Source organism: Pantherophis guttatus, chromosome 1 (assembly GCF_059756535.1).
Source record: "Pantherophis guttatus breed Tessera chromosome 1, ASM5975653v1, whole genome shotgun sequence".
NCBI classification, from domain to species: domain Eukaryota; kingdom Metazoa; phylum Chordata; class Lepidosauria; order Squamata; family Colubridae; genus Pantherophis; species Pantherophis guttatus.
Window position 1 is genome coordinate 230994409 of NC_142063.1, and position 19231 is coordinate 231013639.

The 19231-nt window shown below is 36.1% G+C and overlaps 1 protein-coding gene across 4 annotated transcripts in view; it reads right to left on the reverse strand.

Annotated features, from left to right (window-relative positions):
- Positions 1-19231, reverse strand: part of COL12A1 (collagen type XII alpha 1 chain) — a 130918-nt gene that overhangs the window by 106930 nt on the left and 4757 nt on the right. For 3 of the 4 annotated variants that reach the window (XM_087882534.1, XM_034431890.3, XM_034431891.3), the window contains exons 1-5: positions 4212-6660; positions 2307-2450; positions 1590-1649; positions 419-682; positions 89-253 (exon numbers count right to left, since the gene is read on the reverse strand). In XM_087882534.1, the coding sequence (XP_087738660.1) occupies positions 89-253; positions 419-682; positions 1590-1649; positions 2307-2450; positions 4212-4275 (697 nt within the window). In that variant the 5' untranslated portion in view covers positions 4276-6660. Of the gene's footprint in view, positions 1-88; positions 254-418; positions 683-1589; positions 1650-2306; positions 2451-4211; positions 6661-12910; positions 13022-19231 lie in introns of those variants that run through there. The other variant, XM_034431885.3, reaches the window with a different exon arrangement.

Consider the following 19231-nt stretch of genomic DNA (forward strand, 5'->3'; position numbering starts at 1 on the left):
ATTTTTATAACAAGCAAAATACACAGCTTTAAATTTTCTCTCTGTGGATAAATTACAGTAATCACCAACAATATAGAATCGAACATACCCAAAGAAAAGACTTCAACTCCACTGCTACGAAGTTCTCTCGCAGGAATTTCTACTTCATCCTGAGATTTTCCATCCGTAATGATAATTGCCACTTTGGGAAAGCCATTTCTTGCTCCAGCAGATTCCGTAAAAGCATTTCTAATCAGATAATCAATAGCTTCTCCTAAAATCACAAAACAAATTGATTTTTTTAAAATCAAAACCATTAATGTTAAGATCAAATTCAAAATTACAAAGTCATAAAAGACAGCACCACCCACCAACCAAAAATATGGCTGATATCTCATGATCATTCAGGATTTCTATGTGATCAGAGCGAAATTCATACCTGTCATTGTATTGCCTCCTTTATATGGTATTCTTCTTATTGCCTCAATGAGATCTCTTTTTCTGAAATACTGATTTAAATTGAATTCAGTCCTTGTGTCAGTGCTGTACTGGACTATTCCAACTCTTGTCTTATCTTCTCCAATATCAAATGCTGATACAAGAGTAACGATGAAGTCCAATATGTACTTAAAGTTATTTCTACCCACACTCCAAGAGCCATCGACAAGAAAAACTAGATCTGTAACAGCACTAATGGAACACTCTGAAACATAATGGAACAGTTAATAATTAACCTTCAGATATATACTCACATATTCTAAATGTTTAATTTATTTGGGGTCCATGCACATGAATCAGATAGCTAAAAGATATTTATCCATGTATCAATGCATGTATCCATGTATCCTTCGTTTCTGATGCTTTTTTCAGCCTCTGAAACCTGTTTCAGAAGCTGGGCGGGTCTACATTCGGAGTATAAGATGCACCCAGATTTTCACCTTCTTTTTTGGGGGAAAAAGGTGCGTCTTATACTCCGAAAAATATGATATATAATTGTCATATTCATCTCCTATTATATGAATAAGGTAAAGAAAGTACATTTGATGACTTTTTGAAATCGGAATCAGTTTCCACCCTGTTTATTGACAAAAGGGTTATTTTGAATCATATCTAAAATGGTTGGCATAACTCCTGAGCCAAACAAAAGGCTTACTGTTGTTCACAGTATGCAGATAGTTGGATAGGGGAAAGAATATATTTGAAAATGCCCAAAGCATGGGCAACAAAAGTTTTTATAAAATAAAAGTTCACCTCTTTGGCCATCAAGAATAAGCATGAACCAAAAAATGATGCACATAAATTTTATATACTGTAGAATTTGCCTGACATGAAAAGGGATCTTCTGTTTCAGTCTGTGATGCTTTCACATTCGTTGGACTTTAACTTCTGGATTTCCCAGTCAGAACAATGTAGATTATAGGAATTGAATGAAAGCATACCTAAAGGTCCTAGGTTTTTTTAAAAAAATGCTTTTTCCCCAAGCAATAAAAATGCATTGGGAAGAGCAAAAACACATTTGTGTATCTCTAGGCAGTCTGGTTATGCTGGTTTAGAAATAGATGCCTTGTTTTGCCATATACCAGAAGCAGCAACATTACAAAATTACTTACTTTGCAAATTAATTTCTTCAGTCTTCTTTACTTCTGTTGTTACAAAGCCACCTGTTTGAACTAGAACAGAATAAAAAAAAGAAAAGAAAATATTCTCAGTATCAAAGGGTTGCTTTTCATTTGTCTACTTTTTAATGGATCTCTGAAACGGTAATGAGAGAATAAAATGCTGAATAAAGCTGCAAATTATATAAAAATATTACTACTACTACTACAGAGCTCTGGTGGTGCAGTGGTTAGAATACTGTATTGCAGATATACTCTGCCCACAGTCTCGAGTTCGATCCTGACCGGCTCAAGATTGACTCAGCCTTCCATCCTTCCCAGGTCGGTAAAATGAGGAGCCAGATTGTTGGGGGCAATATGCAAATAATGCTGCTATATTGTAAACTGCCCAGAGAGTGCTGTAAAGTGCTAAGGTCCTAATGGTATGTAACTCTAAATGCTATTGCTAGTGCTACAAATATCACATGGATTTTTTGAAATCTACATTCAGTCTACTTATTTGTTAATTAAAACAAGTTAAGTCCAACCTTAAAAGGTAGACGTCAAATGTCTACATGTATTACATATGTAAGTTGCTCAGTGTCACCTCATATCTCAAGCTAAGCACCATATAAATTAGACAAATGATAAATTAAAATATAGTAAATATAACTTAGTAGCAATATTGAAACTATATTCCAAGCAACATCTGGGTCAATTTTGCAAACTTACTTGTAAGTTGTCCAATGACAGGTAAACTTTCATCTACAGTATCATATGAATTTATTGTTACAATATATTCAGTATCAGGTATGAGGTCTGTTAACAAAGTTTGGGTAGCCGTATGTGCTAAGGTAAATTCTCTACTTGAATCATCTGCAATGATACATAAAGAATATTTTCATAATCAGAACTTCTAAATCACATAATAACCACTTATTCAAAAATTATATATCAAGAAACAAATGTTAAAAGCTCACAGGCATTTAATAATCCATTCAAGGTGCATATGCGTTGAGCATCATCATGCACGAAAAGAATGAACATATTCTAATGTTGGTAAGTAGCCATTCAAATAAAGTTCTTATTCCATTTCTTAAGGCAAGAAAACTAGGAAGTCTTTAAGGTCTTGAAATATCTTTTTAAAAAATTCATGGCTTTAATAACCATGACCATGACCAGGAATACTATAATAATAATATATTAGTAAAAATAATTTAAACATGAGGATATCGATCAAACATATTTAGACACTGAATTCAACTGCCACTATACACAGTATGATCTGGTTCACACATCTGCCTAACTATATGATTCATACTGAATAAACCAGAATTATCTGGTTTCACAGAATACATTATAAAGCATGGTTTACAAAACGCAATGAATGGGCTCACACAATATATTTAGCCAAAGTCAAACAAACCAAATTAGACCATAGTGATGTATAAAACCAGCATTCCATCCCCTAAATATATTCTTGTTATTAATCACTTAGGTAGGCCCCTCCCCCCCCCGGAGGCCAAAAACGGCCCGTTTGCCAACTTCCGGTGGGACTGGAAGGCCCATTTTTTGCTCTCCAGAGCCTTTCTAAGTCCCACTGGACGTTGGCAAACGGGCCATTTCCAGCCTCCGGAGGGCCTCCAGGGGTGGTGGGGAAGGCCGTTTTCGCCCTCCCCAGGCTCCTAGAAAGGCTCTGGAGCCTGGGGAGAGAGAGAAACGGGCCTTCACCACCACCCACTGAGGTCCTCCAGAGGCAGGAAACAGCCTGTTTCCCTACTTCTGGTGGGCCCAGAAGGCCTGTAAATCAGTTGCATGTGCACCAGAGCTGAGTTCGCATGCCCACCGATATGGCTACGCGTGCCACCTGTGGCACGCATGCCATAGGTTTGCCATCACGGATCTAAAGTGTCCAGGAAAGGAAATAGTAGGGGATAGATGAGATTAACAAAAAAGGGAAAACTGCCTCCCAAAATGTGGCCCAGGTTATTATAACTCATAGCAAGGAATTTATCCATACAGTACTGCGTGTTACATATATTGTATTATAATAGTTACAGTGTTTAAACTATTGTGATTCAGGTTCAAGTCTCTAGTTGACCACAAAACCCACTGGATTTTGTCATTCAGATACAATGAAGGAAGGTCCCCATTGAAGCTGCCTTAGCAATCAAAGCTAAGGCAATATAAAAATGTAATAAATATCTGCAGATACTTATTGCAGATACACATGATAAAACAAGTATTGTGATAGAAATATTGTTCCTTTCATACTTACATGAAAGTATCACGTACAAATGTGACATTACAAGTTTTTTTTACATTTCTGAAATTTCAACTTGCTGAATCTATTGGCTTTTTCCTAATTAATTAAGACTACAATACCATTCATGCTTATTAAAACATAAAAATCACTAAACTCAGGGGATCTTTCTGCTGCCTAGACCTGAATAAAATTGTAATGTAATTTTCAGTACAATTTTCGACAAATTAAAGATGTTCCTTTTAAATTTTTCATGCTATATTTAGACATTCTCTACGCTGAAAATCAACCAGGAAGAAAGAGACACTTTCACAAAGGCACATTAATTCAGAGTTCAGCATTTTTTTTTCTAAAAAAAGAACATTAAATCTTACCAGCTGCAGACCTCAGAGTTATCCTATAACCTTCTATTGCATCAGATGGACTTGCCCATGACATTTGAACGGTATTTTCATCTATAATTTTAAATTTCAAGTCTGAAGGTGGATTAACTGCAAAAGATTTACATCAAGCAAAGTGTGTTTAAACGTTGAAGAAATTAATTTCATGATAATTTTAAAATATGTTAAGCAAAGCTTGCTAAGATATGTCTTTGCATAAATTTGTTTCCAACACATATAAAGGTATGCTGTTGGCAAAAGGGAGGTTGCAAGCTGATGAACATGACAAAACACATCAAAGAAAATATGCATTACAGAGGACAGCAACAGAACATTTGTTTCTTGAATTGCCAAGTCATTCAAGAATGGCCAGCAGAATCAAGCACAATAGAAAACACATTTCAATACATGTACAATGAGTTCACAGATAATAATCACATATGCAAACGTTTTCACAAAACAATTAAAAGAACGTTCTTAACATGCTGGATGCAATTCATAAAAGCATGCCAAATCACAACCTGCTTATAACACCATGAGATCATTTGACAAGAACATAAAATCCCTTTCAGCAGATCATCAAAGAATATATAACTCTTTGAAATCCATCTCTGCATATTTGTACTTCACTGAATCTTTATAGGTAGTATGCAGAGATAAGTGTATTGTGGGAAATATGGTAAGAGTTAAGTGGCTCTTTGCTCAATTTACATCATACCCAAATATAACCCCTCATTTCCAAAAAGCCACCTAAGTAGCTTATCTTGTATATGCTGCTGATACGTAAAATGGGAAATAAGATATTACTAAGAAAGTATTTGATATTTTCTGTCACAGTTGAATGTATTGGTGCACAAAACTAAGTTTTCTGACTGTTTACACCACTCTGCTATACCAATCCTGAGGTGTAAACTATCTTTAGCATTTTTATGCTCTGTGTGTAGCAGGTGTTCCCATACTAAGAAATGGCATTTTAAAACAAAATGCCAGTATGGTATTTCACACAACAATTGTTAATTATGGAAAGACAACATCAAGATATATGTATAGACATTTATTTACAGGATGTAGAGAGGAAAACAAGGAAAAAGGCATCAGTGATCCAAACAAATGATTATGTATCAATCTGTGGGAACCAGCAAGAAAATGAACTGAATGTAGTATAGAAAGAAAGAGTTTACAAATGCTATCTAGCAGCATCATGCATTTGTGTTTCTATCTATCTATAGATAGATATATAGGTATATGATATATGATATCCATCTATCTATAGATAGATATATGAAAGTCAATTTTATTATTTTAATTTACTATAGTTTCCATAGTGGGCAAAAGCCTCCATGTACAAGGATCATTGCCAAAGACATTACATAATAATATTTTATAATGATATTCTCATGTTAAATCAGTCATGCAAAGTCATGCAGTCCTCTACTGATTCACTGTCAGTGCATGGTATGCGTACTACAAAAAGGTAAGTTTTAACTACTGTACATAAGGTTTAATAAAGGCATATGAGATTCAGTCATACTTTTCTTGACACTTCGGATTGGCAAACACCAATCAATATTGATATAGATTATAGCATACGTAGGTATATAGATATATCAGGATTTTCTTGAAAGATGTCCACCTCTGCAAAATTAAAAATGTTTTTTTCAAAAAACTATTTAACAGTGGACTATTTAGAAACCAATAAATGAATGTTAAATACTGCTATGGTAACAATCATATTAATATAGCTCTGTTGATTGTAAGGGCACGGTGCTTTGCAAGTGATTAACTCTTTAAAAACTAAATAGTTTAATGCACTTGTGAGTTGGCCATTTCAAGATTTTTACAATACTGTCTGCTTCTTAATGAATTGCCATTTCCAATGAGATAGGATTACATGGCTTGGCATTGATGCTACCACAAGTAATAGTAGTACAAGAACAAATGTTATTTTTCTCCTATTGTCCATACACAGGCAGTGAGATTAGAATATTAATCTGCATGCACAACTGATTCTTCATTCAATTTAAGGCACTCATACTAATGCCACACACACAAAAAAAAAATTAGGTAGTATCTAACACATGCAACACGTGTTAATAGTAACATTAACATTTTAAAGAATACCATTATAAAATATTCTTTCCAAACCAATGGCTCAGGACAAATTTAATGCAAAGGCAGAGACAAATGACCTGAGCATGCTTTTTCTTTTTTAAAAAAAATGAGTACATGGGAAAAAAAATAGCACCACCAACCTTGAAGGAAATTTGACCTGAAGCAGCAGAGGCCTTAGGCTGTAACTGCTGAAGGACAGCAGCAGCCTATCTTGATGTGATCCAATGACCGGATTCCAGATAAACTGAAAAGGCCAACTGTGGGAAAAAGTCTTCAACATTTAAAAAAAATCTGTAACCTGATTTACAAAAATAAACCTCAAATGTGGCACTTAGCTTTTCTTCATGAATGTCACTTCTATCTCATACGAGATTATCTGGTTATCTGCTATAAAGGAAACGGTGCAACTTTTCCATAGAAGTTCATGAGAAATGCATTTCAGGTTCCTAGATATGGCAGCACCCACTTCCACAATAATCAAATTCAAGTTCAAAATAAATGGAAGTCCAATCACTGAATCAAGGGCAACTTACATCTAAGTTCAGCATATAGAAGACTGAAACTTTTTCTGCTTAGCCTAGTCTTTTTCTAACTTCACTCCCATTGAATTAAATGCCTATTGTTTTCCTCTAACAGGGCAGCTTTAGAATGTAAATCCTGGATCCAAAGAATCATGCATCTTATTTGGTTACCCAAATAGACTTTGGGGATTTTCCTTCCAAAGCAAATTTGCTTATCCACTGCACAAACTGCTTTTTAAACTAGATGTTTATAAAGCAAATTTCTCTGACAGGGCATGGATACTTTTTATGTAGAAAGAAAAAAGTTGTACAAATCCCACTTAGCATGCACAAGTCCTTGGTTATGCATAAACTAATTCTTTGGATCTTAGGCTGTCTCCCAATCACAATAACATGGTGATTAAAGAAAGCTGTTTTCAGAATTGTGTAAGAAAACAAGATCTGCTCAATAAAAGGTAGTCCAATAAGCTTCCATTTTGATTATATTGTTGCCAGTGACATTAAATTTTCAAGTAATTTCTATGTGTCTATCTCAACAATGAAAGTTAAATTTTATCATAATTTTATCACAAGGGATATCCTGTGCGTGTGCGTGTGTGTGATATATATATTCAGTTTGAGAGCCAATACGTGTATCCTTCAAAGCATTCATGATTTTTCTTCTCAGGTATCTATACCAGATTATAAAGTATGTACTTTAAGATCTTAGAAGATGACTGCTAATAAATCATTATATGCAGCATCCAGAATATTACACCACAAATTTAAAATGTGTGTGGGGGTGTATTTGTGTGCACATATGCAATTAATTATCGTTATCTATTAGTACTTCAACCAAAATAAAAAACGTAATAGTTATTATATAACCTGTTCACGCAATTGTTTTATCATAACTAAAAAGAAAACAGATTCTATTTTTAGATTGCCTATCTGCAATTGTTTTGATAAATAAATGCAGTTGAATAAGAGGTTAACAGATTTAACATTTAATTCAACAGTAGTTAATAGCGGCTTTTTAAGTAGTCTTCACAAAGTAGATAGCAAGGTTCAAAAATAATGAACAGAAGAGTAGATTGAAATTGCAAATTTTACTCCCATGACACAAATCTTCAGTGGACTATGCTTATAGTTTTATGTATTCATGTTAATTCTGATATTTCTTAGTATTTTATTATATATGGGATTGTAACATTCTAGTACATTTCTTAATATATTTTTATTGCTTTCATTAAGTACTTCTCATTGAAATTAAAAATAAATGGAATGTGTCACACTGGCATATGTAGACCAGATATATTCATATCCACTGCTGATCTCTGGCTCATTTCTCAGTATATTTAAATTTGAAGTTTGAGCTATTGTAATGGAAGTACATATTACGTGGAGAAAAAGCAGCCCTAATTGTGACTCAGGGCAACCCCTGAAAACTGTCTTTTATTTAAAGACTTTTATTAAAAAAAATTAAAAATAGAGGGGGAAAAAACCTGACTATCATTCATAAGGGAGTTTCAGTTGATATGAAAATCAATGGGACATAAAACATGCTTAGATGTGGATTTTTTGTAATTGTTTCTGCCTAAAAGCAGCGTTCCTTCCAGACATTTCATGAAAACTACTCAGAGAAAAGAATCAAAATAAACTTACTATACCAAGAACTGAAGTCCTGCAGTCATAAATGACAAAAAGTACAATCAAATTAGAAATCTGGAAATCAGAGATTATAAGTAATGTATATTATAAGGCATCAAAGAGCCAATAAAGCAAGATGTATGGTTTGTAATATTGTGTTTTGGAAAGTTACCAGATTTTTCTTTCCAGTATTTGGGATGAAGGCAGACAAAACAAGAGATACGGCAGTGGCACCAAGATTATGATATATTATAAATAAATAGTTTACAAATGAAATATGAGAAATGAGAATGGAGCAGCAGTAATTCAAGAGAAAAATTTGGGACATGATTTAATATGTAGAAAAATGTAAAATGAAAACATCCACTTTAAAACATCCAGAGAGAAAGATAATTATAGTATTGTAAATTTAATTTGTAAAATTAAAAAGAATACCTTCACTAAATTCTTCTAAAGACTATTTATATATAAAAAAATAGTTACTAGTGCTGAGTACATGCTATGTTGGTTTGATGATTGCATGTAGGCATGTTGAATGAAGGGTCAACTTTATTCCTAACGTTCTCTTTAGCTCCATCCTCAACCAAATCAGAATTCTGAATTACTAGGGCAGGGTTTCCCAAATCTGGCAACTTTAACAAGCATAAACTTCAATTCCCAGAATTCCTGAGCCATTCCCCATGTTGACTGGGGAATTCTGGAAATTGAGGGCCACATGTCTTAAAATTGACAAGTTGGGAAGGCCTGCAGTAGGGGGATAAAACCAACTCCATGTAATCTTCAAACTTTCTCTACTCTCCAAACAGGATCCATCCATACATGATTGTGGTGGCAAAGCCTGTAGCTATCATCTTAATCCTTTTCTCTGTTCGATTATAATCCAATGAAGTAATACATCAGAACATCTGATCTTTAGTCTTTCCAGTATCTTTATTAATAAATACATTTCAGGATTATATTTGTTCATATTTTAAGTGAATTGTCTCTTGAGAATGTTTCACATAGGGTAATATCATCTCCCCAAACGTAGGAATTAAAGACATCAATGAGAAGCTAGATTTGGAAATTTTACCCATTCATTTGCTCATTCATTCACTGTGTACAAGAGATTGATGGACTAGTAGTATAAGGCCTGTATCTGCAGTCTAAATTGATATAGCTCATCCTTGAGGTTGGTTTTTGTTTTTTTACAGAATTATCAGAACTTCAACTTCAGTGTGACTAAGAAACAATGAATATGGTTTGGGATTATGTAACTAAAAAAAATAGAGTAATAGTAATTAAAATGAGGTCTCCTCTAGAGGTCTCCTCTAAGTTGAACTCAACTTTTGTGATTTCCCATGTAGAAATTAATAAGTAGTACTTGCTAAATGTTCTCACAGAGTTTTATAGGTTAACTATAGGATTCAAACCGCACTTAGCCCATGAAAATGTAACTGAGGACGTCAGTGAAGAAAATAATCAAAGACACCCTGTTCAATGAAATCCTCAGAAATTTTGAAGCCCATCCCAATTAGTCTGCAGGATTTTGAAAATATTTACAGCACTATATAATTTATGTTTATAGTTCTTCATTCTTCAAACTACAGCCAGACATAGTAATCTATGCCTATCACAGCCTATCAAAGAAGATACTTATGAAAGAATGGTTTAAAACCAATTGTCAGAATTTATCATTATTCTTCAAACAATATTTGATACATTGAGGAAAAGGCCAAGATGTTTTCTGCTTTTTTTAATTTTTGCTTTGGGGGCCTTCACTTGTTTATTTCATATTACGCAGGTGACTCTTTTAAAATATTTTAGAAATGATACTTAACAAGCCGCGGTGGCGCAGTGGTTAGAGTGCAGTACTGCAGGCTAATTCTGCTGACTGCCAGGAATTCGATCCTCACTGGCTCAAGGTTGACTCAGCCTTCCATCCTTCTGAGGTGGGTAAAATGAGGACCCAGACTATTGGGGGCAATATGCTGACTCTATAAACTGCTTAGAGAGGGCTGCAAAGCACTGTGAAGTCTAAGTGCTATTGCTAATGGGTTTAATAACTTAATCTGAGGCATTTTGGGAAAAATTGAAAAGGAAATGACATTTACAAGGCACATTTTTCTCACCTATTCAATTTTAAATATCTCCTTTAAAAGAGTTGCAAACTAAGAAATTGCTCTGCAGTTTTTCAGAGTTTTTCACTTAAATCTGTACCAGTGTCTATAGTGGGCGGGGGGGGGGGGGATTTTGATTCCAGTATTGTTTTTGGTTTTTCTGGAACATATAATAAAAACAGAAGCTAGCAAAAAATTGGAAATGATTGATGACATCAAGCCTCTCTGCATATAAAGAAAAGTATAAGTCCTGTCAGTTTCTGCAGGCAGCAATTTGAAAAATGTGGCCACAAGTAAAAATCAACTACATGTTTGTCCATCATTTAAGAGGATATGTGGCTAGGAATTATGGCATGGGTTTCTTTTTGAGAACTACCATATTCATTCTTTGGGAGGCACAGACATGTGTCATTTTGTGCTCCTGCCTGAAGGTGAAAGGCAACAGGATATACTAATTTTCATATGCTAATTTACATAATTCTTTTCTTTGAAGTTGATGACTCAATTGCCATTGTGAATGCTACGCATGTTCCTGCAGTTTAGAGGTATGTCTTTTTCAATAACGTATCTGTTATCACAGAAACACAAACAAGGGATTTAAAATACCAGGCTGCAGATGAACAGTGAACTGAGGTTACTGATCATTTATGATAAACAAATGGAAACACTGTCTTGCAGTGCCTTTTAACCAAAGGACTAGATTCTGATTTTTCAATGTACTCTAGATAGCTGGGGTTCTGAAACATATTGAATGCTACTGCTCCATCCTTAAACATTAATTATGCAATAATGTATACAGGACTATTAAGGAATCTAATACTTAAATATTAGATTCACAAATCCACTCCTTTCAAAATAATGTATCTCCTTGCAATAAAAAAAATTGAATGTAAAAGGAAAAAAAGGTGGGAAAGTTAAATAGCAAATTCTTAAATAAAATAATGGGAACGATGCAGCAAACAGGGCTAGACATAAGAGCTGATTTCCAAAATTAAGAAATGATGAAAAGAAAGGCCAACAATAGAAGAACAGATACTGGATAAAAATATTTTTGTATTACTCTATAGAACTATGAGCTAATTGCTGCCTTCCCATGGATAAAACAACAAGAGTAAATTTGTTCCTTCGTACATATTGTTAATTAGGAGCATTATTTCTCCAATATATAAGAATACTTACACAACACAAATCAAGAGCTCCATCCAAATCACAAGATTATCTCTTTTCATGTACAAAAGAGGTCAGTGCAGTGCAATGACAAATTTGGCAATCCATCATTTTCAAGGAAGAATGAGATGGTTGGGGTTGGGGAGTATAGCTGAAATAGCAGAATGTCTTTGTTTTGTCACTACTTCTCCAGCTACCATGTTTCCCCGAAAATAAGATTCTGTTTTATATTTTTTTGAACCCTGAAATAAGCGCTTGGCCTTATTGCCATGCACTCAAAAGCCTGATTGGGCTTATTATCAGGGATGTCTTATTTTGGGGGAAACAGCGTAGGAATGATTTTGCAGGGCATATGTTTAAAAGTGATAGGAAAGAGGCATTACATTTGAAGTAGATGAGAAAGTATATTTAATTTGTGTGATTAAAAGAGAAAGAGAGAGAGAGAGAAACTCACAAATCTATTGTATGGTGTTTCCAAATGGTTAATCCAATATGCTAAATGAGACTCAGTCTGTGTGGGAGCCCAGGCAGGAAAGTTTTGAGTGTCCCAAGGGACCCTGGTCTTGCTCCAAAAACAGGAGCCAGGATTGCTCATTCCCTGCTCTGTCCCAAATGAACTGACTCACCAAGAAAAGGACTTTCCTCCCCCTTTCATTCCAAACAAAACACACAGGCAGCCAGATTTTGTTGGAGTCCTTTATTTTATAAACACTTCAAAATAATACTTTTTAAAAAAAAAAGCAGACACATGTATCTTGTGTATATATTTGCAGTACAAAGCAGAGCAATTAAGCATTGAGAGGGTGTGGACAAGTGCTTCGGGCTTTCTCCTGCTACTAAGGAGAAGTTTCAAGTTGGCACAGGCATCTTCTTTCCCCCTAATAATTCTTCAAAAGAAAGGTGGAGAGAAAAGGAACAGCAGTGGAGGGCCAAGATCACAACGAAAATCTAGTGTGGACAGCACACCAGAAAGACAACAAAACGAAGAGAAGAGAAGAGCGACTCTGCTGGAGTTGCTCTATAGAAATAAACAAACTACGGAAAGAAAGAGAACAGAGAGAGAGAAAAGAGGATATGAAACAACAAGTCACCCTCAGAGAGCAACTGTTGCCATTGTTTAATTCTGCACCATCACTTTCATGGAATAAAGGACAGAGTTATTTACCTTGCGCCTCAATTGTGCAAAAGAGGAGAGCTGCACATAGGACTGCTACAGCTGTTGCACGGAGCCTTATCTTCATGGCTGCTGTTGTGTATCACAACCACATGAATAATTCTGAAAAAACGAAAAGAAAAAATAGAGACTTAATACCGGGGGGGGGGGGGGTGTTAAGCAGATGGGAGTGGAGAAGAAAGGAAATCAAATAGCAAGGAAGGAAGGAAAGTTCAAGATCAGCTTTCACTCATTTGTGATAGGTAGGACCTTCCTTCATTCCCCTTACTCTACTCGGGTCTATCAGAATAGAAAAGAATCTTTTACATCACTTTCTTCACCACAGTCAACTTTCTGTTCCAGAAAAAGAAACCTTCCTTCCCCCCCCTTCTTGCACCAAGTCCGAATTTTTTGACGAGGAACTTTCCCACCCTCACCAAAACTCATCACTTGCTCTTCCAGATCTAGGAATAAATTGACAAATATATAGGTACACAGATAGTTCTTGCTTACCAACCATCCATTCAGCAACTGTTCAAAGCTATAACAGTGCTGAAAAAGATCAACCAGACAACATCCCTGCAATCACATGATTTGGGTGTTTGGCAACTGGTGCACCCACCCATCCATCCATCCATCCATCCATCCATCTATCATCTATCTATCTATCTATCTATCTATCTATCTATCTATCTATCTATCTTTTAGATTGCCCATCTCCCTCTCCCATTTATGATGGTTGCAGCTTCCCACAGTCATATGATCAGGATTTGTGATCTTCACAGCCAGCTTCCTACAAATGAAGTCAATGGGGAAACCAGCAGGAAGTCACAAGTCGTGATCATGTGACATGTTGCTTAGCAATCATGGATGATGTGGAGGATGAGTTAACAAACATATCTGGAAATGACACTGTAAAATGGTACATTCATATTACATTTCACTTTACAACTGTGTGGCTTAGCAATGAAGTTGCCAATTCCAATTGCAGTCAGTAAGTGGACTTCTGCAGAAGAAATGATAAACTGAAAAGAGTTTCATTAAAAGCAGAGCTAACAACCACAGAGGAATGAAGAGCCAGTGAGTAGACTGGCTTTTTGGATTTCCTCTCCAGACAAGAAGAGAACCTTGGATTGCTCACAAGCACCCCAGAAAGTAGCTCCTCATGAGACCACAAGATAGTGATATCTATCCGCTAAAAGGACATTGAATTTACATATTTCCTTTTCTAATCACTTTCAGAAATTGGACTGAGAATTTATTTTTAAGACTATCTGCCTTTATGGACAGATTCTGTTTCAAAAAATATGACAGAAGAGGAACAAGGATTACTGGATAAAAACTGAGAGGGATCTGAAAATGGATTTTAAAACAAAAAAATTACAACATTGATAAAGAAAAATATACTACACTGGGCATATATAAGAAACCAACTGATATCTAAATAATTAGAAGGGATATACAACAACCCAAGACAGTGACCTGGATAATCTTCTTATACTGGATTTATAAAAGGGGTGTGGTTAAATTTTTACTTTAAACTTTTTTGAACTTTGTGAGAAGGGACAAAGAAAATGAATAAAAATCAAGTTCTAGAACATTATTTAAATGGACTAAAGATCAAGAAATTATTAAAAAAAAATAAAGTAATGTAAAGTTGGTTTATTTGATCAAGATAAAATAGATAAATTGTTATCTCTGGTAACACTTAATGGAATTTTGCTGACATCAAGCCTGAAATGATGAGGCTTGAAGAATTGCTGACTTCCGGCGGTGACGTCATTGTGGAGAGGGTGAAGAAACGGGGCGCCATTTCTGGAACCCAAAAAACTCTCTGTTAGAAGTTCTTACATGGCATTCACGAGCCTGTAGGGATCGGGAAATAAAAGGGAAAGTTCCGAAGCCCCCGGGTGACGCGCTATCGCTAGGGAGGATAAAGGAAAAACCCCTTTAAAGCTGGTGGAGAGGAAGTCGGTCCTTTAAGGCGGATAGGAGCAATGGCGGCCGTCTAGAGGGAAGCAAAGAGTGAAGACAGCAGTTTTGAGTGGCAGAAACAGACCCAGAAGGAGAAATTATACATATATTTATTTTCTTTACTATATACATATTTATTTTTATTTTCTGCACTTATTTTTTTATTTTTTTATCTTTTTAGTTTGTAGTAGTTTTTTTTATCACATAATTGTAAGTTTCAATGAAAATTACTAATAAACCAATTGCTGTTAGTGAGGAATACCTGTGCTATCATGAGGTATATGGAGTAAGATAATAGCAGCAAAGCAATGTAATTATATGAGTCTTTTAAATTAATGCGTAATTCACATTATTTTTTTTCTAAATATGATAGCATAATTCACCATATATTTCTTTAAATATTATCACATGCTATACCAGTTAATGAAGGGAAAAAAATCAGTCCACAGTTGCCTATCTTAAATGCTGTTCCAAGATGCCTTGCATAACTCGCTTCAGTGTGTGGCCAATTGTACAATGAATAGCCTCACCCTTCAAAATTGCCTGGCAAATCTCCTATCTTCTCCTAAGAGCACTGAGCTAATATACACAACATTCTGAAATTGCAGTAAATGGGCAGAAGTCCCATCCTCTTCACGAAGTCATCCTCTTCTTTTTCCCGGTGTGGATAGAATCTCTACCCACTAACTGTAATCCTGGAGAATCCCCAAATCTATACAGTTCTATTTCAAGAAATACATAGAATACTAAAAATAAGAACAGGCATTGCCTATTTCCCTAGAACATGTAGTCCTTGACATACAAATGTAATTAAGCAGGACATCACATGATTGACCCATTTTTTTGCGACAGTTGTAAAGCAAACACTATGGTCGTTAAACAAACACTGAGGTCATTAAACCTACTGTTTGCAATAGGCATTTTTTTGCAGGAAGTCAGAAGTAAACAATAAATGCCAGTTTCGGGGCGGGGAGGGGGCATCATAAATCATGGTCACATCTGTGCCATACTGCAAATGGCCATAAATGCAGACCAGTTGCCAAGTGCCAAAAAATGTGATCACATTATTGTGAAGGGGCAGCCGAACATCAGAATTTTGAATCCAGGTTGCAATTACCTTTTTGGGATCTGTTGTAACTTTGAAGTGTCACTAAGTGACTGGTCATTAAACGTAGACTACCTATAATCTAGAACGGGTGTCAGCAACCCACGGCTCCGGAGCCGCATGTGGCTCTTTCGCCCCCCTGCTGTGGCTCCCTATCAGCTGAACCCACCATTGGCTGGCCCCACCCATCGCCCTCCCCTCCCAGTCACTCCTTGCCTGGCCTGAGAGAGAGGAGAGAGGAGAGAGAGAGGAGAGAAAGAGACAGAGACAGAGACAGAGAGATACCTGTTTCCCACAAAAAACACTGGGAGCCACAAAACCTGGGTAGATGTGGGGGGGGGTGTCATGTGACTGGGTGGGAGGGAGGGAGTGATGTCGAGTTGGCCACACCCACCCAGGTTTTGTGGCTCCCGGTATTTTCTTTTCTGTGGGAAATGGGTCCAAATGGCTCTTTGAGTGTTTAAAGTTGCAGACCTCTGATCTAGAATAAAATTGCCAACCCCCTTTCCTGCATGACCATCAGTATTTTTTAAAAAATACTAGTGCATTTAAAATTCTGCATTTCACACATGCACAGTGATAGTAGAAGAATGATAAACAATTCAAGCAGAAAAGGAAGCCATATCTCCCTCTTTATGCTCCTGTCCACCCTGCTACCCTTGAGAAAATACAGGCATGAGCTCCAGTGATGGTAACAAATTAGATTCTTTTCAAGAGAAAAGCTTCCAGTGCCTCTTTCAACTGGGAGTTTGGCTTCCTTTTCACAACTGTTAAAACAGTTTCACAACCTTTCAAAACCTTTGAAAGATTCACAGTAGTTTGGAAAGGGTAATAAAAATTGCTCCCCCTACTTGTACTTTTCTGCCTTTTTACTCCCACTAATTATACACAAGGGGATGTAACATATCCTTGAAATCTGACACCCACATTGAACAGCCCCAGACTCAACCAGATCATTTTTCTTCACATACACCCAGAGAAAGAACAACTCCAAAATGAAAGATGAATGGTGGGGAGGAGGTAGCCCATTACATCATCAGGCCAGAAATATACTGTTGCCTGCAAATCTTTAAACTGACATCTCTTCTGAAGTCAGCAATCCTGATTAATTTTTATCTGTCTGACAGAACAATCTATTGGTAATGTTAGGCACTAAATTTCAAGTGAGCTCTAAAGCAGCCTTCTAGAATTCTGCATCTTTACAAATCTCAGAATACATTTTTTTTTACTAATAATGTAATGAGGTTTGAGGGCTTTATAGATATGAATCGAAGGATATGTCTGGGTTCTATTAAAATATCCTAACATAAAGGAAAAACAAGATGGATGCTTAAGGCATTGTTTATTTGATTCAGTCATGGAAGGAAAGAAAGATTCACAACTAGAAAACATTTGCCAATGTGTAAGGTTTACATAATTTAACCCAAGTTGTAGAATTCAGTATTATGAACTTAAATAATTTGCACTGTGAATTAAAGAGATTTTTAAATCTTCTACTCTTTTTTCCAGACACTCCATTTTTAACCATTGTTTGATCTAGATTAAACAGCAATTAATCCTTGTCAAAAATTAGTAGAGTAGAAAAGGAAAATTTGGGGCATCAGATGGATTTAGTAATTCTAATTGTGACAGCTATCTGGGTGGAATTTTAAAAATATACTCCTGCTCAAGAGTCTTGGGCTATAATTAACATACATTTGGGCACCCTTAATTTGTATGACTAAATCTAAAACTAAATGAACTTTTTATTGTTTATTAGAGAGTAAGTTCCATACACATCAACAGATTTTATTTCTGAAGAAATGAATAGGCTCATATAGATTTTTCCCTAGATTGCAACCTTCCTTTTTGACAATGATTCAAGTACTTTTGACAAGGATACTCAAATCTAATTAACTTTAATTCTTGTTGAGTACTGGATGAGCCTCAGACTGTGTTCTGCCCCAGAAGATAGAGCTAGTAGCAGCCTTTGGATATAAATATTACCTACTTAAGTGTGTTTATTTTTGTTGCCTTCGATCAGTGTTGACTCTGGGAAACTACCTGGACAAGTCCCTGCACTTTTCTTGGCAAGATTTCAGAAGTAGTTTGCCCTTGCCTGCTTCCTATAGCTGAGAAAGAGTGACTGACCCAAAATCACACAGCTGACTTTTATACCTAAGGCAGAACTAAAATTCAGAGTCTCTTGATTTCAAGCCTGATTCAATAACCACAGCACAAAACTTGCCTCTTTTAACTGAAGTTGAGACTCTCTAAACTGAAGCTGAGACTTTCATACTGTTAATTTAGAGAATTAACCTGTGCTCTGGAATTTAATTGATTTTTTAACATTCTCTGGCTTCTGCTCTATTCATTAAGCAGTACACATATTAATCATCAGACTAATACCACGCCCAAACTACCCAAGGCCAAGCAGTTGGCATAAATCATTAAGTGATTACCACATGAAGGGAAAAAATAGCTTTATGTTGTACAATGAAAAAGCAGCATTGTATTAAATCGCCCAACCAAACTGGCACAATTTACCAATACTTTGCTGGATCCGAGCCAAGAGCTGACACTCCAAAGAGGAAGCAAGCACACAGCATCTTTTTAAGTGCCAAGATGAAATGCTTTGTCAACAGTTCCACTTCCATATTACACACACACACACACTGCTGCTTTGGTACAAAACCAGACGATCAACCAGGTTATTATTTTGGATCATCACTATCCCTTATGCACACAAAAAAGACATATACAGACAGACACGCGCAGAGACGCACACACACTTAAACCGCGGGCGGAAAAATGGACTTCGCTCCCAGATTTGCTTAAAAATACATTTAAACGAAGGGACAGGAGAATCTACGCGTCTGACGAAGACGTGTTTCCAGGCTTAGAGCGCCCCCTCTCGTGCAAACCCTCCGCAAAGACCAAACAAAACCAAGGAAGAAAGACGCTGAGAATACTTCAATTTTTTCTCCCAGCTACTTTCCTCCTGGAACTTCCAACCCTCAGAGTATATAAACCTCTACCTCGTACCCTAACAACGGGTTGTTTTTTTTTTTATTATTAATGGTTCTGCTTTCCGTTGCAAATTTTATGAATGATCTTTCTTTCGGAAACGGGGAAGGCACAGTTCTGGTTTCGCACCGTCACTCAAAACAAAAGCAGACCTCGCTGGTTGATCAAAGCTAGTTCAACGCATTTTGGAGGCAATCAAAAGTACGTCAATAAACATTACATGGCATAAAATCCAAAGCCAAATACAG